Source organism: Ranitomeya imitator, chromosome 7 (genome assembly GCF_032444005.1).
Source record: "Ranitomeya imitator isolate aRanImi1 chromosome 7, aRanImi1.pri, whole genome shotgun sequence".
Classification (NCBI taxonomy): domain Eukaryota; kingdom Metazoa; phylum Chordata; class Amphibia; order Anura; family Dendrobatidae; genus Ranitomeya; species Ranitomeya imitator.
The window spans coordinates 154,421,525-154,448,519 of record NC_091288.1 but is presented as its reverse complement, the minus strand read 5'-3'; the positions used below and the strand labels follow the sequence as shown (position 1 = coordinate 154,448,519).

At 43.1% G+C, this 26,995-nt stretch overlaps 1 protein-coding gene across 1 annotated transcript in view; it reads right to left on the bottom strand.

Moving 5' to 3' along the window:
- Positions 1–26,995, bottom strand: part of CARD11 (caspase recruitment domain family member 11) — a 214,293-nt gene that overhangs the window by 9,716 nt on the left and 177,582 nt on the right. Inside the window, exons 19-21 of the mRNA XM_069733924.1 lie at positions 20,373–20,465; positions 9,854–9,971; positions 4,258–4,437 (exon numbers count right to left, since the gene is read on the bottom strand). Coding sequence (XP_069590025.1) covers positions 4,258–4,437; positions 9,854–9,971; positions 20,373–20,465 — 391 coding nt within the window. The remainder of the gene's footprint in view (positions 1–4,257; positions 4,438–9,853; positions 9,972–20,372; positions 20,466–26,995) is intronic.

The following is a 26,995-nucleotide window of genomic DNA, read 5'->3' as shown; positions in this document are numbered from 1 at the left end:
GTTAATAAAATCGTTATGTGTGACAGCGACCAACGATCAGGCCCCTGCTGTGAGATCGTTGGTCGCTGAAGAAAGTCCAGAACTTTATTTCGTCGCTGGACTCCCTGCTGACATCGCTGGATCGGCGTGTGTGACACCGATCCAGCGATGTCTTCACTGGTAACCAGGGTAAACATCGGGTAACTAAGCGCAGGGCCGCGCTTAGTAACCCGATGTTTACCCTGGTTACCATCCTAAAAGTAAAAAAAACAAACAGTACATACTTACCTAACGCTGTCTGTCCCCGGCGCTGTGCTTCTCTGCACTCCTCCTGTACTGGCTGTGAGCGTCGGTCAGCCGGAAAGCAGAGCGGTGACGTCACCGCTCTGCTTTCCGGCCGCTGTGCTCACAGCCAGTACAGGAGGAGTGCAGAGCAGAGCGCCGGGGACAGACAGCGTTAGGTAAGTATGTACTGTTTGTTTTTTTTACTTTTAGGATGGTACCCAGGGTAAACATCGGGTTACTAAGCGCGGCCCTGCGCTTAGTTACCCGATGTCTACCCTGGTTACCGGCATCGTTGGTCGCTGGAGAGCGGTCTGTGTGACAGCTCTCCAGCGACCAAACAGCGACGCTGCAGCGATCCGGATCGTTGTCGGTATCGCTGCAGCGTCGCTTAATGTGAAGGGGCCTTAAGTCTGTAATAGTGACTTAATCCCATCACCATTGTTTACCTTATCTTGATGTTGGACTGAAGGACCCTGGGTAATTCTAAAAATAGCTTACATGCCTTGGGTATAAAAAGACTCAGAGATCACATCCTGGGAGACTGAAGTAACACAGAGCTACCAGCCAGACAATCTGCAAACCACTCCAACAGACAAGAGTACGGACTGCAGCCAATTCATCATGGCACCATCACGAGGGACACTGATCTATGATTCTATAGGAAACAACCTAGGGGTTTTCGGCTCCGGTTGGGAGAACACAGATCTGATCCAGTGACCATCTCTGAACCATGGATATGTTTGGAGAAAGCCAGGGTTGGGACCCGCTGGCCGCCTGGTTCCATGGAGATGGTCAGATAAGCCAGGTGGTGACTCTCGTGTCAACTGGCTTTAGACCTTGTATTGACTCTATGGACAGTTCTTGGTCATCTCCCTATGCTTGTCATTACCTCTTCTCTGTGTGTGCATCCACAGATGAAGTAGCGACCCTGGGAGCTCTGACTCTCGTGTCAACTGGCTTTAGACCTTGTATTGACTCTATGGACAGTTCTTGGTCATCTCCCTATGCTTATCGTTACCTCTTCTCTGTGCGTGCATCCACAGATGAAGTAGCGACCCTGCGAGCTCTGACATCATGTCATACTGGAAATACGTGGAGACGCAGTGATCTTTTATATGCGCCCATGTAACTAACAACTGGCATTGGACCTTGTATGGACTCTATGGACAGGTCTTGGTCATCTCCCTATGCTTGTCGTTACCTCTTCTCTGTGCGTGCATCCACAGATGAAGTAGCGACCCTGGGAGCTCTGACATCATGTCATACTGGAAATACGTGGAGATGCAGTGATCTTTTATATACGCCCATGTAATCAAGCAATTGGGATTGTTCTGTTTGCTATTGTGTGCTGTGGTTCAATAAAGTATTGCCACACTGTTTTACCTTAACCCTGTGTGGTCTTTGTAGTGTATTGCCCACTGGGAGATAGAGCGGGCGTTCAGTGGTATGAGCCGTGGTCCATGCAGTCTTGCTAAAGACAGCCGGGCCAGCGGACGAGAGCACCCACTGACCCCGTTTCTTCACAAGGACGATCTCAATTCCTCCCCCTCACCTCCCAATGTGTCTGTAATGTCAGGTTTGTCTCACCCTTCTAGTGTGTCTCTGCCATCTTGTGCAGCAAGCCCCATCCCCGAACTCCCAGACCCCACTACTTTAATTGCCCCTTCTCCTGCCACCCCTGCGTCGTCCACATTAAGTCAGGCCTCACAGCTACACACACCCCATTTCTGTCACTCTACCCCAAACAGGTGTAATTAAATTAATTTGTTTGTTAAAAAATAAATAATAATGTTTTTTGCCCCCAATAATGTTTGGTTAATTGTGTATTTCGCCGCCGGCAACACACACCGTGCACCGAATAAAACACTGCGCCGCACACTTTATTTTTTTGCCACCTCATAGCTCCAGTAGTTAGTAAGTACAACACTGCAACTTTGTGTGTGTTTGGTATAGAGATAAGAGGCGGCCCCAAAAAATAATACTTGTATTTTCTCCATAATCTCTTCCTTCTGCTTACTCTGTGACTTTGTGTTGCAGACTGAAGAGAAAATGGCGGTAATACAAAGCAGAACTCTACTCAACAGGTCATGTGTCCAAAAACTCATTAGTTATGACACCTGACCTGGTGAGTAGAGAACTGCCTTGTATAAGGGCAGTCCCACACGTCCAGATAATTCCGGTACCAGAAAAAATCGGTACCCGAATTATCCGTGTGCCGGTTCGTTTCTGTGGCACATCAGTGTGGCACACGTGTGCCGCCCGTGTGCCCACTGGGTACCACACGCACCGTGCAGGAGACAGCGCTAAAGTTTAGCGCTGTCCCCTGCATCGTGCTGAAGCCGCGATTCATATCTTCTGTGCAGCAGCGTTTGCTGTAAAGAGCATATGAATAATCCATTTTTTGTGGTTTTTCGTGTATAAAATAAAGCTCCATGTCCCCACCCCCTGTGCGCCCCCCCGCTGTTCTGAAAATACTCACCCAGCTCCCTCGTTGGCTGTCGCTGCTTCCTGTCCTGGCTGCACCTTCTACTGTATGCGGTCACGTGGGGCCGCCCACGCCAATTTTTTCCACGATTTAACCCTTAAATTTAATAGAGCGCCCAAATTTTGCACATACACACTACTAACATTAGTAGTGTGGAATATGCAAAAAAAAAAAAGGGGATATGAGATGGTTTACTGTATGTAAACCATGTCTCATATCATGTCGGGTTTGTGAAGGAGATAGCAAAAGCCGGCAATTGAATTACCGGCTTTTAAGCTATCTAGAGCTGCATTAAATATAAATATATATATAGGTGTCTCCCTGACATATATATGTATATATACCTATTCTATGTGTATATATCTACTCTAATCTAACCTGTGTGATTTTACTTTACACTGCGCTGAATTACCGGCTTTTCAAAAGGACAGCGGTGCGTTAAAATCGGACAGCAATACGGATGTCATACGGATGTTGCGATAAAAAAAAATCGCATGACACTTGCATACGTTACATCCGTTTTTTCGGTCCGTAAATCGGACCGTTTTTTTCTCTCAAGTGGAAAAGAGGCCTAAGGGTGCGTGTCCACGGTCCAGATTGTTGGCACTTTGGACGGAGCGGAAAACCCACTCCGCCTAAAGTGCAGCCCCCTTCTGTACGCGCGGTGATTCCGGATGTGTTCATTGCACACATCCGGAATCGCCGCACCCTATACACAGGACCCTGTTATGTACCTTGCGGCTACGGAGCGTCACTGCAAGGTAAACAGACATGCTGCTTTCTAAAAAGACGCACCGCAAGTCCGTAAACGCAGGGCCGCCGGATGTGTGTTCGCACGCATAGTGGAGATGGGATTTCATAAAATCCACTATGCTGTAACATCTGGACGCTGCGGGTTGAACGCTGCAGTTGTACGCAGTGTTCAATCCGCAGCTAATTCGGCCCGTGGACACATACCCTAATAGTGTGGGATAAAAGTGTATGCCTCTAATGAAAACATGAGAAAAAAGGTTGTTATCAATATGGTTGCTACTTCATATAACTTTACCAGTAAGAATCAAACATGCAATCAAAGACGCAGACAAAAAACATTACAAGTACTACTTTAGTGGGATTGGTGCACAGGACAAAGGACGCATGAGCATGAGATTGTCACTACAGGACTAGGTGTCTCGTGCCTTCTAGTCAACTGCTCTGTGTAATCCCACTCCCACCACTGGTTAGCTGTATTCTGTTAACGCACAGTGTACCCAGAAAGCCGCCAATCAGCGATGTGGGCGGGGTTATCCAGGGCTCAGCATTCAGAGAACTGGTACGTCTGCGTCAGAGAAAATGGATGGTATTAAAATAACAGCATGCAGACCAGCCAGTCACACAAAGCTGAAATCAGGGTCTTACCCCTTACTTTATGCTGCTCTTGGATAACAATGCAAAAACCCGGTACCAGATTCTCTTTAAAGACAAGCTTTAACCCTTAGGCTTGCAAGTTACACCTTGAAAGCACTTACCTGGCTTACACATATTAAATTCTAATGCACCAGAAGAATTAAGCAGTTTTTGAATAATGGTTTTGGCCAATGCGGTAGGAGCAAAGATAACTGGTCTTCTCTTCTCACTGTGGATTGGATGAACCAAACTGTAAGGTACCAGGTTCAGGCTCTTTTTGATGTCATTATCTTGTTCCAATTCTAGTGGAAACCACACAGAACACAACAGTTAGTGAGAAATGTACTACATAGTTAAAACTCTTTCCTCCTTTCATTGGTTCTAGCACTTCAAATGGAAAAAGACAGCAGTGGCACAATTATTAGTACAAATTTTGCACAGCTATTGATGAGTTAGCTTACGGGTAACTGTCAGGCACTGAGAAATTAGTATTTTTTTTCAGCCTTTGTTTGGTTTATAAATGTTTATAACCCAGAATTATTTTATACAACTACTTAAAATCTATCCGATTAATGCACAATAAAGATACGGTATACAGTACAGATCAAAAGTTTGGACACACCTTCTCATTTAAAGATTTGTCTGTATTTTCTTGACTATGAAAATTGTAAATTCACACTGAAGGCATCAAAACTATGAATTAACACATGTGGAATTATATGCTTAATAAAAAAGTGCGAAACAACTGAAATTATGTCTTATATTCTAGGTTCTTCAAAGTAGCCACCTTTTGCTTTGATGACTGCTTTGCACACTCTTGGCATTCTCTTGATGAGCTCCAAGAGGTAGTCACCGGAAATGGTCTTCCAACAATCTTGCAGGAGTTCCCAGAGATGCTTAGCACTTGTTGGCCCTTTTGCCTTCACTCTGCGGTCCAGCTCACCCCAAACCATCTCGATTGGGTTCAGGTCTGGTGACTGTGGAGGCCAGGTCATCTGGTGTAGCACCCCATTACTCTCCTTCTTGGTCAAATAGCCCTTACACAGCCTAGAGGTGTATTTGGGGTCATTGTCCTGTTGAAAAATAAGTGATGGTCCAGCTAAATGCAAACCGGATGGAATAGCATGCCGCTGCAAGATGCTGTGGGAACCATGCTGGTTCAGTATGCCTTCAATTTTGAATAAATCCCCAACAGCGTCACCAGCAAAGCACCCCCACACCATCACACCACCTCCTCCATGCTTCACGGTGGGAACCAGGCATGTACAGTCATGGCCAAAATTTCTGAGAATGACACCAAAATTATATTTTCACATGATCTGCTGCCCTCTGGTTTTTATTAGTGTTTGTCTGATGTTTATATCACATACAGAAATATAATTGCAATCATATTATGAGTACTGATAGGTTATATTGACAGTTAGAATGAGTTTGAGGTCCATGTGGTCAGTCTCTACGTCCCCTTCTCCATGCGAGTGGCGGTGGTGTATCGTCCTCCCGACCCCTCTCATCAGTTCCTGGATCACTTTGCCACCTGGCTTCCACACTTTCTCTCCTGTGACACCCCCACCCTTATCATGGGTGATTTCAACATCCCCATTGCCTCTCCCCATCTGCTTCTCACCTTTTATCTCTATCCTCCTCTTTTGGCCTCTCGCAGCATACTAACTCTCCAACACATGAAGATGGAAACTCCCTTGACTTGGTCTTCTCCCGACTTTGCTCAGTCGATGATTTCACAAACTCCCCTCTCCCGCTCTCTGACCACAACCTTCTTTCATTCTCTATCAAGAACTGCCATCCTGCTCAGGTCACCCCCACTTTCCACACTTATAGAAACATACAGGCCATTAACACCCAGAAACTTATGAAGAACTTGCAGTCCTCATTGGCCCCTATCTCCTCCATCTCATGTCCTGATTCTGCATTGAAGCATTACAATGAAACCCTGCAAAGTGCTCTGGATGAAGCTGCTCCTCCTATACATAAAACAACTCGGCACAGACGGCAACAACCGTGGCACACGCTGCAAACACGTTTCCTGCAGCGGTGCTCCAGGTGCGCAGAACGTCTGTGGAGAAAATCTAATCTACCCGAAGATTTCATCCATTATAAGTTCATGCTAAAGACATACAATTCTGCCCTTCACCTCTCCAAACAAACCTACTTCAACACCCTCATCACCTCCCTGTCCAATAACCCTAAACGTCTCTTTGACACGTTCCAGTCCCTACTCAACCCAAGAGAGCAGGCCCCAACCACGGATCTCCGTGCTGTCGATCTGGCCAATTACTTCAAAGAAAAAATTGACCACATTCGACAGGAAATCATCTCTCAATCTCTTCATACCATGCACTGTCCTCCCTCCCCCACTGCATCTAGTTCACACTCTGACTTTGAAGCAGTTACAGAAGAAGAAGTAAGCAGGCTCCTTGCATCTTCTCGCCCGACCACTTGCACCAGTGACCCCATTCCATCACATCTCCTCCAGTCCCTTTCCCCGGCTGTCACCTCTCACCTAACAAAAATATTCAACCTTTCCCTCACTTCCGGTATTTTTCCCTCCTCATTTAAGCATGCCATCATACATCCATTACTTAAAAAACCATCCCTCGATCAAAACTGTGCCGCTAATTATAGACCTGTCTCTAATCTTCCCTTCATCTCTAAACTCCTCGAACGCCTGGTCCACTCCCGTCTTACCCGCTATCTCTCAGATAACTCTCTTCTCGACCCTCTTCAATCTGGCTTCTGCTCTTTACACTCTACTGAAACTGCCCTCACTAAAGTCTCTAATGACCTACTAACAGCTAAATCTAATGGTCACTACTCCATGCTAATTCTCTTGGATCTCTCTGCAGCATTCGACACTGTGGATCATCAGCTCCTCCTCACTATGTTCCGCTCCATCGGCCTCAAGGACACCGTTCTCTCCTGGTTCTCCTCCTATCTCTCTGACCGATCCTTCACTGTATGTTTTGCTGGTTCCTCCTCCTCTCACCTTCCCCTTACTGTTGGGGTTCCTCAAGGATCAGTCCTAGGCCCCCTACTCTTCTCGTTGTATACTGCCCCTATTGGACAAACAATCAGTAGATTTGGTTTCCAGTACCATCTCTATGCTGACGACACCCAATTATACACTTCTTCTCCTGATATCACACCGACCTTTTTAGAAAACACCAGTGATTGTCTTACCGCTGTCTCTAACATCATGTCCTCCCTCTATCTGAAACTAAACCTGTCAAAAACTGAACTCCTCGTGTTCTCTCCCTCTACTAACCTACCTTTGCCTGACATTGCCATCTCCGTATGCGGTTCCACCATTACTCCAAAGCAACATGCCCGCTGCCTTGGGGTCATCCTTGATTCTGACCTTTCATTCACCCCCTACATCCGATCACTGGCTCGCTCTTCTTACCTGCATCTCAAAAACATTTCTAGAATTCGCCCTTTTCTTACTTTCGACTCTGCAAAAACTCTGACTGTTTCACTTATTCATTCTCGTCTGGACTATTGTAACTCTCTACTAATCGGCCTCCCTCTTGCAAAACTCTCCCCGCTCCAATCTGTCCTGAATGCTGCAGCCAGGATCATATTCCTCACCAACCGTTACACCGATGCCTCTACCCTGTGCCAGTCATTACACTGGCTACCCATCCACTCCAGAATCCAGTACAAAACTACTACCCTCATCCACAAAGCACTCCATGGCTCAGCACCACCCTACATCTCCTCCCTGGTATCAGTCTACCACCCTACCCGTGCCCTCCGCTCCGCTAATGACCTCAGGTTAGCATCCTCAATAATCAGAACCTCCCACTCCCGTCTCCAAGACTTTACACGTGCTGCGCCGATTCTTTGGAATGCACTACCTAGGTTAATACGATTAATCCCCAATCCCCACAGTTTTAAGCGTGCCCTAAAAACTCATTTGTTCAGACTGGCCTACCGCCTCAATGCATTAACCTAACGATCCCTGTGTGGCCTATTTATAATAAAAAAAAAAAAAAGGTTCCTCGCATCATGTTCTCATACACTTTATGCAGTATTAGCCCTCTGTGTCTGTACTGCTACATACTTAGGCAGGTAACTGGTTCATGCAGCTTTACATGAACACCTGAGCCTTACACTATAGCTGGTCCGAATAACTAAAGCAATTGTTACCATCCACCTCTCGTGTCTCCCCTTTTCCCCATAGTTTGTAAGCTTGCGAGCAGGGCCCTCATTCCTCCTGGTATCTGTTTTGAACTGTGATTTCTGTTATGCTGTAATGTCTATTGTCTGTACAAGTCCCCTCTATAATTTGTAAAGCGCTGCGGAATATGTTGGCGCTATATAAATAAAAATTATTATTATTATTAGTTAATGCAGCAAGTCAATATTTGCAGTGTTGACCCTTCTTCTTCAAGACCTCTGCAATTCTCCCTGGCATGCTCTCAATCAACTTCTGGACCAAATCCTGACTGATAGCAGTCCATTCTTGCATAATCAATGCTTGCATTTTGCCAGAATTTGTTGGTTTTTGTTTGTCCACCTGTCTCTTGATGATTGACCACAAGTTCTCAATGGGATTAAGATCTGGGGAGTTTCCAGGCCATGGACCCAAAATCTCTGTTTTGTTCCAGGAGCCATTTAGTTATCACCTTTGCTTTATGGCAAGGTGCTCCATCATGCTGGAAAAGGCATTGTTGGGCGCCAAACTGCTCTTGGACGGTTGGGAGAAGTTGCTCTTGGAGGACATTCTGGTACCATTCTTTATTCATGGCTGTGTTTAAAGAAAACGAATCACTGCAGGAAAACGAATCATGGCTGTGTTTAGGCAAGACTGTGAGTGAGCCGATTCCCTTGGCTGAGAAGCAACCCCACACATGAATGGTTTCAGGATGCTTTACAGTTGGCATGAGACAAGACTGGTGGTAGCGCTCACCTCTTCTTCTCAGAATAAGCTGTTTTCCAGATGTCCCAAACAATTGAAAAGGGTATTCATCAGAGAAAATGACTTTGCCCCAGTCCTCAGCAGTCCACTACCTGTACCTTTTGCAGAATATCAGTCGGTCCCTGATGTTTTTTCTGGAGAGAAGTGGCTTCTTTGCTGCCCTCCTTGAAACCAGGCCTTGCTCAAAGAGTCTCCGCCTCACAGTGCGTGCAGAAGCACTCACACCAGCCTGCTGCCATTCCTGAGCAAGCTCGGCACTGCTGGTAGTCAAATCCCTTCATTTCTTAAAGTAATGATGGCCACTCGTTTTTCTTTACTTAGCTGCTTTTTTCTTGCCATAATACAAATTCTAACAGTCTCTTCAGTAGAACTATCAGCTGTGTATCCACCAGACTTCTGCACAACACAACTGATGGTCCCAACCCCATTTATAAGGCAAGAAATCCCACTGACAGGGCACACCTGTGAAGTGAAAACCATTTCCGGTGACTACCTCTTGAAGCTCATCAAGAGAATGCCAAGAGTGTGTAAAGCAGTCATCAAAGCAAAAGGTGGCTACTTTGAAGAATCTAGAATATAAGACATAATTTCAGTTGTTTCACACTTTTTTATTAAGCATATAATTCCACGTGTTAATTCATAGTTTTGATGCCTTCAGTGTGAATTTACAATTTTAGTAGTCATGAAAATACAGAAAAATCTTTAAATGAGAAGGTGTGTCCAAACTTTTGGTCTGTGCTACACATCAAAGAATATCACTCATACTGTAATATTTTTCTTACCATCTGGCTTCTCTAATAAGAGTTTGACACTTTCAATAGAGGTAGAATTAGATGCCACCATGCGCACACGTTCATTGCTGTTCATCCGTTTGTATTTATTCTCATAGCCTTTGACAAACTGAAAACAAATATTTACTCTCTACGTATATAAACATTTCGACAGAATTCTGATGAAAAACAGTTTGAAAATTCACTAAATTTTTGCGCCAAAATGTTTTGGGACTTTTGCTGTTTTTACTTCAGTCTTAGGCTACTTTCACACTTCTGTCTTTTAGAATCAGTCACAATCCGTCAAAGTGTTGAAAAGACGGATCCTGTGCAGATTGTAAAAAGTGGATGCACTGGATCCTGCTTTTTGACGGATCCGTCGATGCAGCAGCTGCAGGAAAAATGGGTTAAATTAAAGGAATAGAAATCCTTCCAGGCATGCTCAGTGTAAAAAAACGGAATCTGTTGCTGGATTCTGTCATTTGACGGACAGCAACGGATCCTGCACCCATAGGCTTCCATTCTAGCCAATGACGGACGCCGCAGGATCCGTCGCTGTACGTTTTTTCGACGCAGACAAAAAACGTTACATTGAACGTTTTTTCTAGACGACGGTCTGCCAAAACAAGACGGATCCGTCGCATGACAGATGTGACGTGTGGCCATCCGTCGCAAAAACAAGTCTATGGGGAAAAAACTGATCTCGCGGGCACATTTTCAGGATCCGTTTTTTCCCAAAATGACGCATTGCAACGGATCTGAAAAACGGAAGTGTGAAAGTAGCCTTACCCAGAGAGTGCACGTCTGAGCACGGCTGACAAATTCTCTGGAATATATGCCACAAAATTACTTTAAAGTGAACCTGTCACCAGAAAAAACACTATTAACCAGGGTTAATCTGCAGGTTAATTGCGTTATTAACCTGCCTGGCGCCCGCACTTAGCTGAACTCTGCGGGGAGAAAATTAACTTAATTCCTCCAGGCATCATTCCAGTTTCCATCACGGGTGGCGCCAACGTGCGTTCAGTTACCGCTCTGAGAATACAGAGCAGAGGCTGTAATTGCGGGCCTGGCCCTGACTGACAGCTGACCCTAATGTCAGCCCTCCCCCGTCCATAATAAAGAATTATAGGGGGGGTCTCATGGACACACAGGCCCTGAATAAAATCTGAGTGGCTATCTGTGGTGTTTTATGAGGTAAATTTTAATAAGAAGTTAGCTGTGGTAACTATGCCACGAGCGGTTTAAACTGGTTATTTCCAGCGGTTTGGCGCTGGAAATAACGGTTTCTCATTGGTGGATTGTGGTTTGGCGGTCTTTTTCTGGATTATAAAAAGCCCTGTATTTATGATTTTACTTCACTCATCGGTTACCTGAAGAAACCGAAGATACCTGGAGAAGAATGGAGAGCCTGTTGCAGCAGATCCTGACGAGGGCCGGCCGAGAGGACGGGGCGGACTGGCTTAGGAGCTGCCTTGCTATAAAACCGGTACTGGCAGCTTCTGACGCCGTTCCCCTTACTCCGGCGCCGCTTCCTCCCGCCGAGTCAAGCTGAAGAGCCTGTGGTGAACCATTCCAGCCGGGGGAGGAAGAAGACGCCCCGGAGATCGTACTCACCGCCGCTGCATCCGACGAGGTCCGGCAGCTGCGCACCGGATGTACGTAGGAGGTCCCACCGCCCATCCTCCACGAAATCTCGCAGCCCGGCGCGAGATTCCCAGAGCGGCCACCGGGCGGCGCCGGTGGCATCGGCGACGCCACATCAAGCTGCCTGCAGGCTACCCGCCCCCCGCGGCCGTAAAAGCGCTTCTGGGGCATCGGCTTGTCAGGCAGCAGCTTCCACATCAGTGCCGGTCTCCAGCGTGCAGCATCAGGTATCGCCTGTCATCGCCCAAGAAGTGGACTCGGATGATGGGCAGAACGCTGATGCGCCGGCTCAATCACAGCTGTACTCGCCCCCTCAGGGCTGGAGTACAGGCTGCTCAGCGGATCGGATGACCGGAGGAGTACATTCAGGAAGGGGTGAGATTCTTAATGTGCCCCTGTCTGTTCCACATCACCAGCTTAGGGATATTATTAAAAGCGTTCTGTCAGAATCTTTAGGGGGAGCTGTTAACCCTCTCCCATCTTCATTAATCAGACCTAGTGTAGAATGTGATCCTCTCCCCCAGAACCCCTTTAAGGAAGCATTGACCTGTGACCTTTCCCCATTGGGTTTCCATTTGAGCTCTGTAACTAAAGAGCTCATTTGGAATAATAACTATGTAGATTTGTTTTCTCTTCTTCCCAGAAAAGAACAGCTGAATAGACCTGAAAAGAAAGAGGATATATCTGAGGTGGATGATTTTAAACGTGGCTCTCTGAAGTCGTTTAATAATTGGATTCAGGCCTTTTCAATCTATTCAGCTGTTTTGGGAGAGAAATTCCCTACCTTATGCAGTAAATTGTTTCAGCATATCGACATTATTTTAGAGGTGTACCGCAATTTTGGAGGTATGGCATGGCTTCACTATGATGAAGCTTTTAGACAGAAGTTAGCGGTGCACCCGGATGTTAATTGGGGGGTAAAGGATGTAGGCTTGTGGATTAACCTTATGTTGCCTCAAAGACAATACACAAGCAAACAACCAGTTTCCAGTTTAGCCAAGAAAGGAGTCTGTTTCGCATTTAACGAGTCAGCTTGTAGGTGGAATAACTCATGCAGATTTCGCCATGAATGCTCCTTCTGCGGACATCCACACCCCATGTTTAAATGCTTTCGTAAACAATCCTCTCAATCAGCTCCCAGAGATCCTAATCCAAAAAGCTCAGACTCCGGTGAGACTGGGAGAAATGCTTTGGTGGCTAAGCATTTACCCAAATCGGGAGAGCAGTAATCTGTTATTTTCTGGTTTTTCTTCAGGTTTTGAAATACCGCAATTTAAAGGCCCTGGATGTGTCATGGTAAAAAATTTATCTTCCCTGAATTTTCATCACGAAGTGGCCAGAAAAAAGATTAATGAAGAATTGGAATTGGGTAGAATTGCAGGCCCCTTTTCTTCCCCCCCTTTTTCAAATTTTCGGATCTCTCCCTTAGGTATTGTTCCTAAGAAAGAACCTGGTAGTTTTCGTATGATCCACCATTTATCATATCCCATTGGTTCCTCTCTCAATGACGAGGTGGATAAAGGTTGTTCTTCAGTTACTTATTCATCCTTTGACTCAGCTATCGATTTACTTTGGAAATTTGGCAGGAATGCATTAATGGCGAAATCTGATATTAAGTCCGCATTTAGATTGCTCCCCGTTCATCCATCTGGTTTTAATTCGTTAGGCTTCCATTTTGAGAATCAATATTTTTTCGACAGATGTCTTCCCATGGGGTTTTCGCTATCCTGTTTTTATTTTGAAAGTTTTTCGTCCTTCTTACATTGGGTTTTGGAATATAATGTTCAGGACGCCGGTATTCTCCACTACCTGGATGATTTCCTTTTCGTCGGCCCCCCTCATTCGGGTATTTGCCTTGCAACGCTAAATAGCTTCATTGATATGTGCAGTACCTTTGGGGTACCTCTGGCACATGACAAAACTTGCCTTCCCACGGAAACTATTGAATTTTTGGGCATCACCTTGGATTCCACCAAAATGGAATGCAGGTTGCCTGAAGAAAAATTTTTTAAATTACGCGAAGCTTTGGAGAAATTTTTGTCAAAAAAGAAGGTGACTTTGAAGGAGATGCAATCTCTATTAGGGCTGTTAAATTTTGCTTTACGCATCATTCCTGTGGGTAGGGTTTTTTCCAGACGGCTTTACGACGCAACAATAGGTTTTTCCTCCCCGGAGTCCCACATTAGGGTGTCATCGGATTTGAAAGAAGATGCCAGGATCTGGCTGTCGTTTTTAGCTGAATTCAATGGCAAATCCTGCTGGCAGCCCCCTTTTGTTTTGGCGGACGATTTGAATTTTGCATTTTCGGCCAATGGTATTTTGGGCTGCGGAATTTTGTATTCTCCGCATTGGTTCACCCATCCATGGCCTGAGTCTTGGATGTTGAACCAATTGACAGCTAGCCCTATGGTCTTGGAAATGTTCTCTATTTTTGTAGGTTTGCGACTATGGGGCCATCAGATGAAGAATGCCAGGATACTAATTTTGTCCACCAATAAAGGTGTTATTTTTTCAATTAACACCCTTTCCTCCAAGAACGTGTGGGCCGCTAGGATTCTGAGGCAGTTAGTCTTGACCTGCCTGAAATTTAACATCTGGTTGAGAGCCAGGAGTGGGACAAGTGGGTTAGCATCAATTACGGATTCCCTATGTAGTCAACAATGGCAAATGTTTCGCCAACAGGTGCCCAACGCAGATGTGGATGCGACGCCTTGCCCTCAGGAGATTTGGGACATAGTGCTGAACTAATTCCTCACTTTATTGAACATTCCTTGTCTGCGCGATCGTGGGCTGATTATTCAGCTGCATGGCAGCAGTGGATTTCTTTTTGTAGTATGAACAATTTTAATTTCAGTGTCTCTAGCCCTATTTCTGGTTTGAGATTTGTGGAATTTTTATGTCAAAAGGGCTTATCCTATTCGGCGGTAGCCAAGTCACTCGCTGGAGTTTCATTTTTTCTGAAATTATTTGGCAAAATGCCTATTCCCAATTAAGCAATTTTTAAAGGGTTTCAGGAGGGTTAAATTCAAACCGGACTCTAGACGTCCCATTTCACTTTCTCTATTGGAAGATCTTTGCTCTACTCTTCAGTCGGTTTGTCTTGATTCTTTTGAGACCCTTTTGTTTTCTTCGGCTTTTGCCTTGGCATTTTTCGGCGCTTTAAGAGTCGGGGAGTTAGACTCATCAAAAAAATCGGAACCTTCGGGGCTTATGGCCTCGGACGTGACTTTATTCGAGTCCCATTTATTTTTATTTGTCAGGCGATCTAAGACTGATCAAATGGGCAGAGGTATTAGGCTCAGAATTAATGCTATGCCGGAACAAAATTTTTGCCCAGTACTCAACACCAGGAATTGGTTGCGCATTAGGCCTTGTGTTTTGGGTCCTCTATTCGTTCATAAGGATGGCACTCCTGCAACCATTTTTCAGTTCAATGCGGTTTTTAAAAAATGTTTACGGTTATTGGGAAAAGAGCACTTAAGGTTTACATCGCATTCCTTTAGAATAGGAGCAGCAACTGAAGCGGCAAGATCTGGCCTTCATGATTCCGAAATAATGAAATTGGGCAGGTGGGAATCGGGTAGGTTTAGACTTTATGTGCGCCATGATTTATATGACAATTAACTTTCAGTTTACTTTCAGGTCCCAGGGTTGTCTGGATTCTAGGACATTCCTTTATATATTGGGCGCAGAAGAGAGCTTTTCATCGTTCCTACTCAGAGAATCTTTCATTCAGCCATGAGACTGCGCTAATTTTTTGGCACAGCGTCCGCAGCATGTCTTGGGATAGACTAGTTACAGAATTTAACAAGTGTTGTTTTTATCTTCCTCACCCAGACTTGGTTATTTTGCACTTAGCCGGGAATGATCTTGGAAAAATCAAGACTCTGGATTTAATTGCTACTTTGAGAGCAGACGTTATTTTTCTTAAGCAATCTTTTCCCTATACGTCGTTTGTTTTTTCTGAGATCATTCCTAGATTGTTATGGAGAAAGGGCTCTTTGTCCTTTTTGGAGAAGATAAGAAAAAGGGTGAACAGAGAGATGGCAAAATTCTTTCCCATGGTTAATGGGTTTTCCTTCAGGCATGAAGATTTGGAGGGTTTTTTACCTGGGTTCTACAGAAATGATTTGGTTCATCTTTCAGATATAGGTTTAGATATTTTTAATTTGAATATTCAGACAATGGTGGAAAAATGGCTGTGGCTTAGTGGGGGGGCCATGTCTCCTTGAGCCATGGCGTTTGGGAAATCGCCCTTATTGGGTGGATTGGTCATGTACGGTGGTTTAAAATCTGGTGGTTAATTGAAAAGTTAAGTTTTAAAAGTTAATCTGGTATTTGATTGGATCTTTAAGTAACTCAAAAATAAATGACACGGCCATTATTTCCAAACATTGTCTGGTTTCTTTATTTACTGAATGAGTGGGCCTTGTGTGGCCATGTCAGCCCTCCCCCGTCCATAATAAAGAATTATAGGGGGGGTCTCATGGACACACAGGCCCTGAATAAAAGCTGATTGGCTATCTGTGGTGTTTTATGAGGTAAATTTTAATAAGAAGTTAGCTGTGGTAACTATGCCACGAGCGGTTTAAACTGGTTATTTCCAGCTGTTTGGCGCTGGAAATAACGGTTTCTCATTGGTGGATTGTGGTTTGGCGGTCTTTTTCTGGATTATAAAAAGCCCTGTATTTATGATTTTACTTCACTCATCAGTTACCTGAAGAAACCGAAGATCCCACCCTCCCTCCCTTTATTTTAAGTTCTTTCCCTGTCGTGATCATTTGTTTTGTGGGGAAATCGCCCTTATTGGGTGGATTGGTCATGTACGGTGGTTTAAAATCTGGTGGTTAATTGAAAAGTTAAGTTTTAAAAGTTAATCTGGTATTTGATTGGATCTTTAAGTAACTCAAAAATAAATGACACGGCCATTATTTCCAAACATTGTCTGGTTTCTTTATTTACTGAATGAATGGGCCTTGTGTGGCCATGCAGAGCAAGGGTCAGTCAGGGTCGGAGGCACGGTGACTGAAACCCGTACACTGCTGGGGAGAATAAAGTTCATTTTCTCCCTGCAGCGTTCGGCTAAGTGCGGGCGCCAGGCAGGCTAGTAGCGCTATTAACCTGCAGATTAACCCCATTTCTGCAGGTTAATAATGTTTTTTTCTGTGACAGGTTCCCTTCAAAAACACATCTTACATCAAGACGTCTGTTCTAATTGCCCCTCTTGATGTATTGGGGTCATAGTACATATTATTCCCCATATCCTATAACATGCTCCCTTTCAGGACAATTTTTTTTTAAACTGCCGCACAGAAAATTAAACTCATATTCACTTCATGAATTTTTCCATCAAAGCTTAACATTTTGAAATACATAAAAATTAATATTAGTGGCTAAAATTATGACACTAAGTGTCCTGAGGTGCTGGATGTGATTAGATGTACAGCTTCCTCTTTTGAGCTCCTTCAGCAAAAAAAAGAAGGATCTCCCCCCAAATCTTACAGATCAGATAAGTCAGAGTAGTGATAACGAGAAGAATGGTTTTTGCACCCCCTCCATTTTGTCTCTTGTGATAATCATGGGCAAGTTCTTTTTTTACCCTGATGGCACTTACAACTTCCCCTGTCACACACGCACACAGTTAAAGTAATGGTGTATTGTATAAGTTCTTGATGGTTAAAACTGCAATTAAAAAGTAAGTTTTTTTAAAGATCTTCAGTATTCTGCAAAACAGCATTTTTTCTAGGGTTTTCCGGGACATTTACAGAATTTTACATGGATTCTAACATGTGGAAATCTAACAGTGTGCAATGAACTCACTGTTAGAATTCTGCTGTTTCTACCCACCTTGTAATCATCATGTAACACCTCCATATGCTGTTTCCATATAGCCAATCATGTGCCAAGCGCTTACTCGTCTGCTTCTCTCAATGCTTTCAATTAAGAGAAACAGAAGAGAAAGCAAATGGCACAGGATTTGAAACAACAGCGGAGTCCTAACAGTGAGTACAGTAGACACTTAGAATTTCACGTTAGGCAGGAGTCACACTACCGTAGAAAATGGCCAAGTGCTCTGCGAGAAAACATTGCATAGCACTCAGCTCAGTGTTAAACAATGGGGCAGCTCACATCAGCATTTATGTTCTCAGCCGTATTCGACATGTGTGTAAAATTGCAGCAGGCTGCGATTTGCACTGAGACTCGCCAATGCAGATAGATATACAGTATACACATACGATAGATAGCTTTATAGATGTCAGTGACACATACATATATATATGTTGTGATGCAGTGACCCCTGTGGCAGCTAGGGGGCGCTGTGTGTGCTCCTCGAGATATGCATGGAGGCATATCTGTGGTTATAATGGTGGTGAAACAGCGACTGGCAGAATTGTAAGTGGCCGATATGTGTCGCAGAGGGAGTCTGCGCGGTAAGTCTGAAGTAATGTTGTTCTGGGACCTGTAGTCCTACAAGTAAATTGTGTTGTTTGTATAGTTGTGAAGGGAGACTTACTGGGCTAGTTATGAGAGATGGGCGGGTCAAACTAGCCACACACACACTCCCACCTGTGGGAGTGGTTACAGCTTAAAAATGTGACCAGGTGTGGGTCACATGGGGTCTCTGAGTGTGGACCTGAATGGTCTATGCTGGAAAGTCCTGGAAAGCCTATGTGTTGGGAGTGTCGTTTCCCTGAAGAGAGTCTGAAGAAAGAGTGGAGAGACAGACAATCCAAACTGCTTGAGGTCTAGTGTGAAGTTTCCACAATCAGTGATGGTTTGGGGAGCTTTGTCATCTGCTGGTGTAGGTCCACTGTGTTTTATCAAGACCAAAGTCAGCGCAGCTCTCTACCAGGAAATTTTAGAGCACTTCATGATTCCTTCAGCCGACAAGCTTTTTGGAGATGGAAATGTCATTCTCTAGCAGGATTTGGCACCTGTCCCACTGCCAAAAGTAGCAATACCTGGTCTAAAACCAACAGTATCACGGTGCTTGACTGGCCAGCAAATTTGTCTGACCTTAACTCTATAAAGAATCTATGGGGTATTGTCAAGAGCAAGATGAGAGACACCAGACCTCACAATGCAGACGAGCTGAAGGCTGCTATCAAAGCAACCTGGGCTTCCATAACATCTCAGCAGTACCACAGGCTGATCGACTCCATGCCACGCAGCATTGATGCAGTAATTGATGCCAAAGGAGCCCCGACCAAGTATTGAGTGCATTTACTGAATATACATTTCAGTAGGCCAAGATTTCGGATTTTAAAATCATTTTTTCAAGCTAGTGTTATAAAGTATTCTAAGATACTGAGATAATGATGTTTGAGTTTTCATTGGCTGTAAGCCATAATCGTCAACATTAACAGAAATAAACACTTGAAATACATCACTGTGTAATGACTATCTAATATGAGTTTCACTTTTTGTATTGAAGTACTGAAATAAATGAACTTTTTGATGATTTTCTAAATTTGTGAGATGCACCTGTAGATATATAGATGTCAGTGACATATACAATTAGTACAGTGTGTGCAGTTTACTGTACATGTATTTAATTATTAAAAGATTAGTTTTCTGAAAAACATGGCACGGGCTGTCACGGAATTTTCTTAACCAGCAGAGTGAAAGCTGATTTACTGGGGGCCAATGTTTATAGCCTGGGAAGGGGGTAATACCCATGGAGCTTCCCAGGCTAATTCTATCAGCTCACAACTGTATACTTAGCCTTTACTGGCTATTAAAATGTGGGACCGTAAAAAAAATAACGTAGGGTCCCCCTATAATTAATAACCAGATAAGGCTATGTAGACAGCTGCTGGCTGATATTAATAGTCTAGGAAGGGGCTATGGTTACTGCCCCCCCCCAGGCTAATATGCTAAAACCAATGATGTCATTCAAAAGTACAACTTGTCCCACAAAAAACAAACCCTCTCATGGCCATTTTGACCCTCCCAAAAAAAGTTATGGCTCTGGGAAGAAGGGGAGCAAAATGAAAATGCAAAATCAAAAATACCTCTTGTCATGATGCAATTCGGGGTTTGTTTTCTGCTATCATCTCTTTGGACTGGTCATGCGAGGGTTAATCCCTTTGGCCTCATTTTGGAGCTCGCTGGGCTTTTTAAGTCCTCTGCAGTTTGCTGGCCAGCGTCAGTGATAGTTCATGCTTCCAGGCTAGAGCAGCTGACCCATATACCTTGGTGATCCTTCTGCCTCTGACTTCCCATATTTGTATTAGACCTGTTCCCTATCCCTGATTTTGTGTTCGTCTGTTTGTTTCCCTACAGTGTATGACTTGGCCTGATTTCTGAACCCTGCCTCTTGTTTTCCATCTCTGATACCACGTTCCCTGACCGGCTTTGACTCTCTGGCTTGTACCCCGACTTCGTCTTAAGTCTCATGTTTTGGATACCACACTCCCGTTTGGCTCTGACTTCTGGCTTGTCTCTGACTACGTGCATTGTTGTTACTTCTGTTACTTCTGCTCCTGACAGGTTCTGACTCATCTCTTCTGACCACTCTTTCGTTACCTGTGACTCCTGTGTTGCTGCGCTGTGAATGTCCCTCGTCAGCACCCCCTGGTGGAGGTTCCGCTACACTGCACTGCGGCTGCATCACACCTCTGGTCGTTAAGGGGTTAAGATTCTAATTACTAGTTTTGGTCTATAGACAATGCATTTCTCTATCTGCTCTTCGGGGCAGGAAAAAATGAGAAAAAAATAAAATATAGTAGTTTAGTGCTGGCAGGTCCCCTTTAAATAAAGTAATCCCTACAACATGTAATCTGCAAATTATACATTCATTGCTGTCTAAAATTCCAATACAATTTGTACTCACAATCATGTACATTATTAGAATACAGATAAAATGCCCCAAAGAAAGTACCTGAAAAATTTGACCAAAAAGGAAGCTTGCTCTGGAAAGTCGAGGGCTGCTCTTAGAATCGCTCTGTGCATGCTCATCAGGTTGAAGGGCATTCTAGAGTAGTTAGGATAAATTTATTGTTACAAAAAGCAATAACATAGGTATTAACACATATTTTTAGTTCTCATTCATATGGTCAGATTTGCCTGTATCAGTTGCAGACTGCAACTGCATCTGAGAGCAATCCCGCTCACACCACTGATTGGCAGCTTTCTGTATACACTGTGCATAGCCAGAAAGCTGCCAATCAGTGGTGAGGTCGGGTTTACACAGAGCATATGAGTATGAAAAACTACATTCCAGCTGGTTTACCAGTCCTGTAATGATAATCTCTTGCAGTTAAAAATTGATTTTTATCAAAACTACAGAAAGCGGCCAAGAACATGACACATTGCAGGAATCAGGGTCTCTGTGTCTATTTTATGCTGCTCTCAAATTAGGTGGCAAAAACCTGGTGACAGAATTACTTTAACCAGTTAGAATGGAGCAGCAGTGCGCCTGCTTGACCGTTGATCCATTCAATCCCCATGTGGCTGTCGAAGGCTGCGCTCATCTTTTTCTGGCAGCCCTATAGAGAATGAATGGAGTGGAGGTCGGGCATTTGTCCTGCTGCTCAAAATTTGAAAGTACAAGTGGCCCAAAGGATAAAACAATTCCATGTTTGTCATTCAGCATGGGTCCCAGACGATAGCGGATGACTTCTGTTAACTGGACAACCTCTTTACGGTGGCCCAATGATGACAATATTACAAGGGACACATCCCTGTTATAGATTTTGCTTCAGAGCACATGAACTTCAAATGATGTCTCTTTTTACATGCATATTAATATTACAATATATTGACTTCATTCTACCGATATGATATCGGCATTGTCTCCAATATTTACTGCTGACTAGTCTACCAGTCTGACTATGATGGCTAACATGTAATGGTGGCGCAGCACAAAAATGCACTTGTGCTAAACAACTGAAACGATGGCCAACCAACACAGAGATTTTCCATAGAGACTAAGAGGGTTCTGTGTGGCACAAATTGGAGCCTGCACTAGTCTTGTTTTGCAGACAAGAAACTAATAGTTTCAGTTATGCGGCATGACACATAGCACAGATCTGTACAGGGATGCAGACATATCCGCAATTTGTGGACCTGAGTGGCCTGAGAATTCACATGATTGTATGACCTCAGTGTTGAGTCATGTTCCCATATGTGAAAATACTCAATTTTTTAAGCTGAATTTTTATGCAGGTAACTCCACTGTCGTAAAGAAAAATTATAAAATTCATTAAGACATCTCCAGAGAGGGGACATAACACCCTCACATCGAATATATTGGATTAATTATACCTGGAAAACTGAGAAAGAGCTGACACTTCAACTGCCATTGAAGTAGGACTTCCGGCCGTGAACAGGTAATTACGGCAGGGGATCTGATGAGAGGCAGCCACTAAGTCTAGGATTTGTATACTTAGAGGTGGAAAAGTACAATTTCTAATGCAAGAACTTCCACTGTTAAAGGAATTATCTCAGACTCTCTGGAGCCAGAGGTCAGTGATGAATATTGGGGTTTGCATTGATCTGATATTTATGGGAGAAATATTTTCGATGTTGAAATGAGGGGACGAACATAACGCATCCACTCACATCACTGTAAGGCAAAAAAAATGCTGCTGGAGAAAAGAGCGCAATAGGGGCAATAGGGTCTTATCCGAGATACAATTGATTAGATAGATCAGATTCTGCTCACCAATTTGAGCCAAAGGAAAGGCTCATAGATATATCCTGCTGCAGCAGTTCCACCGGTCCACGCTTGGCCAACAGAGGTAAAAGGGGGTAAAACGTGGATTTAAACTGCATTGCTGAATGATTCAAGGTCCAAATATGTAGCCATTAGATCGTGGATTTATTCAACGCGTTTCAAAGTACAAGACCTTTGTTTTACCCTCTTTATTTTACCTCTGTTGGTCACGCGTGGACCGGTGGACCTTTTACTTTGAAACGCGCTGAATAAATCCACGATCTACATATTTGGCCCTTGAATCATTCAGCAGCGCAGTTTAAATCCACGTTTTCCCCCCTTTTTTATCACTGTAAGGCAGGCAGAACACCTCCAACTTAATATCGGAAAGATGGATGATACCATACATGCCATGATTCATCTTTATAGAAATGTCAAATCGGGATAGGAAACACAACAACAATATCTTCCACCTGGGACCTCCAGGGGCGAAGACATCCTGAAAGTTGGGGATCTCATAAACTTCTAATAGACTTAGCACATCCCATGTCCAGTCCCCAATAACTTCCCTAGTAGTGGAAACAGCCAGGGCCTTGCCAGTCAATTGCATAATTGTACTGATGATTGGAGTGGAGTTGCATCCTCTGACAAATTGGTGGCAGTGGTGGGATCTAACTGGCTGTTCCCTGACAAATTAGTGTGTAATCTCTCCAGCTGTTCCCTGACATGCACCAAAATTGTTGGCTGCTTTGATTATTACTGTGGGGAGGGGGGGGGGGTTTGCTGTGTTTTCACTTTTTTTGATACATGTTTTGGTGCAGATTAACACATTTGGGACGATTCATCACTGCTTTTATTTGTCTAGATTTGTATTTTTTTTTTCACCTGTTGTTCAGTTCTTTATGTCATTGTCTGTTTTTTTCAGTTCACCCTTTTGGGCTTGGTTAGGCTTTCCAGATAATTTTTTTTTTTTTTGCCTGATTCATTCTTTGTTACTTTTTGAAAAGTCACATTATTTTGTACAAATGTAATCCAGTCACCCCTGGAGTGATTTTTTTGCATGTAATAAATTATGACAATTTTTTGCAGCATTTTGCAAAAAGTGCAACCTTTTGCACTGTAAAATTAGAAATAAAGATGATTTTTCACACTGCGCAAAGTTCATGAACAGCGTAAACTATTTTTTAAAATAGAATTAGGTGCAAAAAACAGCAACGAATACTGCAAGATAAAGAAAAATGACTACAAGTGTTTAAATGGGGCTTATGTTTGCAGAAATAGTGCAGAAACACTAGAAGTCTGCACCGAAAAATAAAATTGTGATTTTATACATGCATTGTCTTCAGGCTCCCAACAGAAGCCTATGGATAAAAATGCACAGTTCCATAATGTCTTTAAATGCACAATAGGCAGGAGTTTTCATGAAATCTCATCTACTTTACGTGAACTGTTAAATGTATTAAGGGATAAACTGTTAAAATCTATTGATTTTCTGCAAAAAATATATACAGCATTTCCAGTACTTTACAGTATATGGAGACATGATCTTAACCCTTATCCGGCTGAATAGGTACAATTGTAACTATTCCGTTTTAAAATTGCAATAACTTTTTTTTGAAAAGACGTAGAGGGCTGAAATTTCGTGACATCTCTACATTTTTGGTCCAGAATATATTGGCCAAATTTCAATAAAATATCTCCACCCGCTTCCGAGATAAGGGGTCGAGATCTTTTTGCATCCATAACAAGCTGCATAGGTACAAATGTACCTCATATATTTTGAATGAAGATAATGCAAGGGAAAAAGCATAAATTTTTTTTTAATGATAATGCTATTTAACTATTATAAACAAGTAAAAAACTGTTCATTTACATTATAAAAGAAAATGTAAGAAACTTTTTTTTATTGATTTTCTTTGCAAGTAATGCATGTTGGCTTTGCTACAGAGTGTTCATCGCAAATGGGTTTCACACAAACCACACAAGACTTTCTAGTCTTGCGTTGTTTTCGCCTCAGGTCTCTGCAGACATAGCAACTACCAACAACAGGGGAGGGTCCACGACTACCATGAGGTATTTTGGGGCCAGCTGCTGGCTGCGATGCTACCACAATGCATCGTCCAAGCACCATTTCTACTGCACCTCGAAGAAAATGGTTTCTCATTATCATTTTGTTTGTACTACGATCTTCAATTGCAATCATACACAGCTGATTTGCGAGATCTTTCAGGAACTTTCTTCGTTGATCCTTTGCCCTGAAGCTTGGATTGTGTTCTCTGTAGATGATGTAGGATGCTAACCCACTGACATCAATCATATTGTAGAAAAATGCCAAAGTCCAACGTGATGTTCGTCGTTTCACAGTGTACTCTCCCAACATTTTATCCATAACATCAACGCCACCTTTTGTTATGTTGTAGTATTTTATTATCTCTGGCTTGGCTGCTAGTGTCTCTTCAACTTCTCCCGTCATGTGCATAGATGATAGAAGCACGACTGATTTGTTCTTCTTTGGTACATATGAACAGTCTGTTGCATCATGATTGTAGGCAAAATTTGTCGAGTATACAGGCCTTTCTTTGGCAGGCTGCATGTTGTTAGGTAGGAACCTTTTGTTTTTTCTCACTGTACCAACTAGTGTCATGTTCCAGGAGTTCAATACCTTAGCTAGTTCCATGGTTGTAAAGAAGTTATCGGTGGTGACATTTCTTCCAGAGCCTTTATACGAGCTCACTAGGTCCAATACTGTTCGTTCTCCAATGTTTACTTGTCGAGGACCATCAGTTGGTTTCCCAGTGTAGAGCTGACCTTGTAAAGGGTAGGCATTTGATGAGTCACAAGCCCAGAAAATCTTTATGCCATATTTAGCTGGTTTTGAAGGTATATACTGGGTAAATTTAGTATGACCTCTAAATGGAAATAATTGCTCGTCGACGGTGATACAATGATATGGCTTGTAGGCTCTCTCCAGATTACTGTTCAGCATTGTCCAGATGTCCCGTATTGGTGCAGCTTTATCTGTTTGCACACGTTCTGCACGTGTATTTTCGTTGTCAAACCTGATAAATCTGAGTATCATCTTGAAGCGGTCACGAGACATGGCTGCACGTATAAGAGGCAGAGCAGCAACATTCCACATTTCCTCCAGATTCTCTTTGTTGGCTCTGTGCACACCAGCAGCAATCAGTATGCCCAAAAATGCATGAAGTTCAGTTTCAGTAAATTGCTTGAATGTTTTTTGTGGTGGCCGTTTGGAAGAATCAGGAAAACGTTGTACCAGTTCGTTGTTGTAAGCATCACAAACTCTCTTGGCCTTTCGATTCGTTTCCCGTAATATGATGTCACACATCTCGGGAGTCATGATGGACTTGAATAGCTCTTTTGCTGTATATAGGTTGCTGATTGCTGCAGGGCCACCTCTTTGTCGTAGGACATTACGAGATTTTGTTTGTGCATTTGGCAGTGGATTACTGCACCATTGAGTTTCATCCTTAGCAGTCCAAATGTCGCCTGCACTTTGAGGCACAGAATCATCCTCAACACTTTCGTCTGATTCGTATTCATTTTCATGCTCTATGACCATTTCTTGTTCAATGTCTGAATCTTCTTCAGTAACATCCACTTGTGGTACATAGTTTTCATCATCAGATGGAACATATGGTTCATCCTCATGCTCAGAATCAGATTCTTCTAGCATTCGCATTATTTCGTCAGACGTAAATCTGTAAATAAGAAAAAATGTAAAATAAATAATTTTCCGAAATACTACATTATTGGCTTTTCACAAAATTATACTAACCTGCAAACACGTTTTCTTGGATTATGGCGGAAACTAGATCCAGCATTACTATCACTCATGATGACTTGCTAGATGAATTTTGGCTTCGTATTTTGTGCTGAATATAAATAAAACATCGTAAAACAATATGTAGATACTAATTATTATCCATTTTTCGTATAAAAATTATACCTATAGTGATAAGTTTCATACAAAATATATGTAAGCCAAGTCCAGGCTGAAAGACAATTTGACTGTTTTGTCCCCACATAATGAGAATAAAGGTATAACTGGCTGTTAGATGCTGTGAGACTTTCCTACCTTCGTTTCCAAGAAATTGAAGACTTCACAAGCCTAGAAATGTGTGCTCACAGCAATGAGATGAACAGCAAAATGGCTAATGAGAGGAGGGAGGCAGGAAGACAAGTAGAAGCCACTCCCAGTTTGAATTAACTTAATTGACAGCAACATAAGTGACCAGTAACAACACTGAACAATAGATATCAGCATAACATTTGTAGCTGAATGAACTTTAGTTTCTGAAACCAAGTAAAGTCTTCCCACAGTGGAGGTATATGTGAAGGTACAATTGTACCTATGCAGCCTGTTAAGGTTGTAAAATTATGCAGCCTGACAAGGGTTAAAGAAGTTGTCCACTACAATAATTTTTTTTTTTTAAATAAATCTTGCTATTATGTGCCACTGAAAATATCCACTGTGTTTATTTTAGCAATATTACCTTTTATCATGCTGTAGCAGCACATCTTCATTGCTGGATCCAGCTCTCATGGGGTTAATCGACAACTTCCTTTCTCCTGAGTTATTGTGCTCTAATACTACAAGTTCCATGATGCATTGCACTGCCACTAAGCCCGAACCTACCACACCCACTCCAAAACACACCCAAACTCCTCCCTCCTCTATCTTCAGAAAGATTTGTTATGTCATTTCTGTCCAACCCACACTCCATTACACACACAGATAGATGGATAGATAGATAGATATGTATCTATATATCTATGTCTATTTACATAGATATGTCCATATCCATGTGTCTAAACCCCTTCAC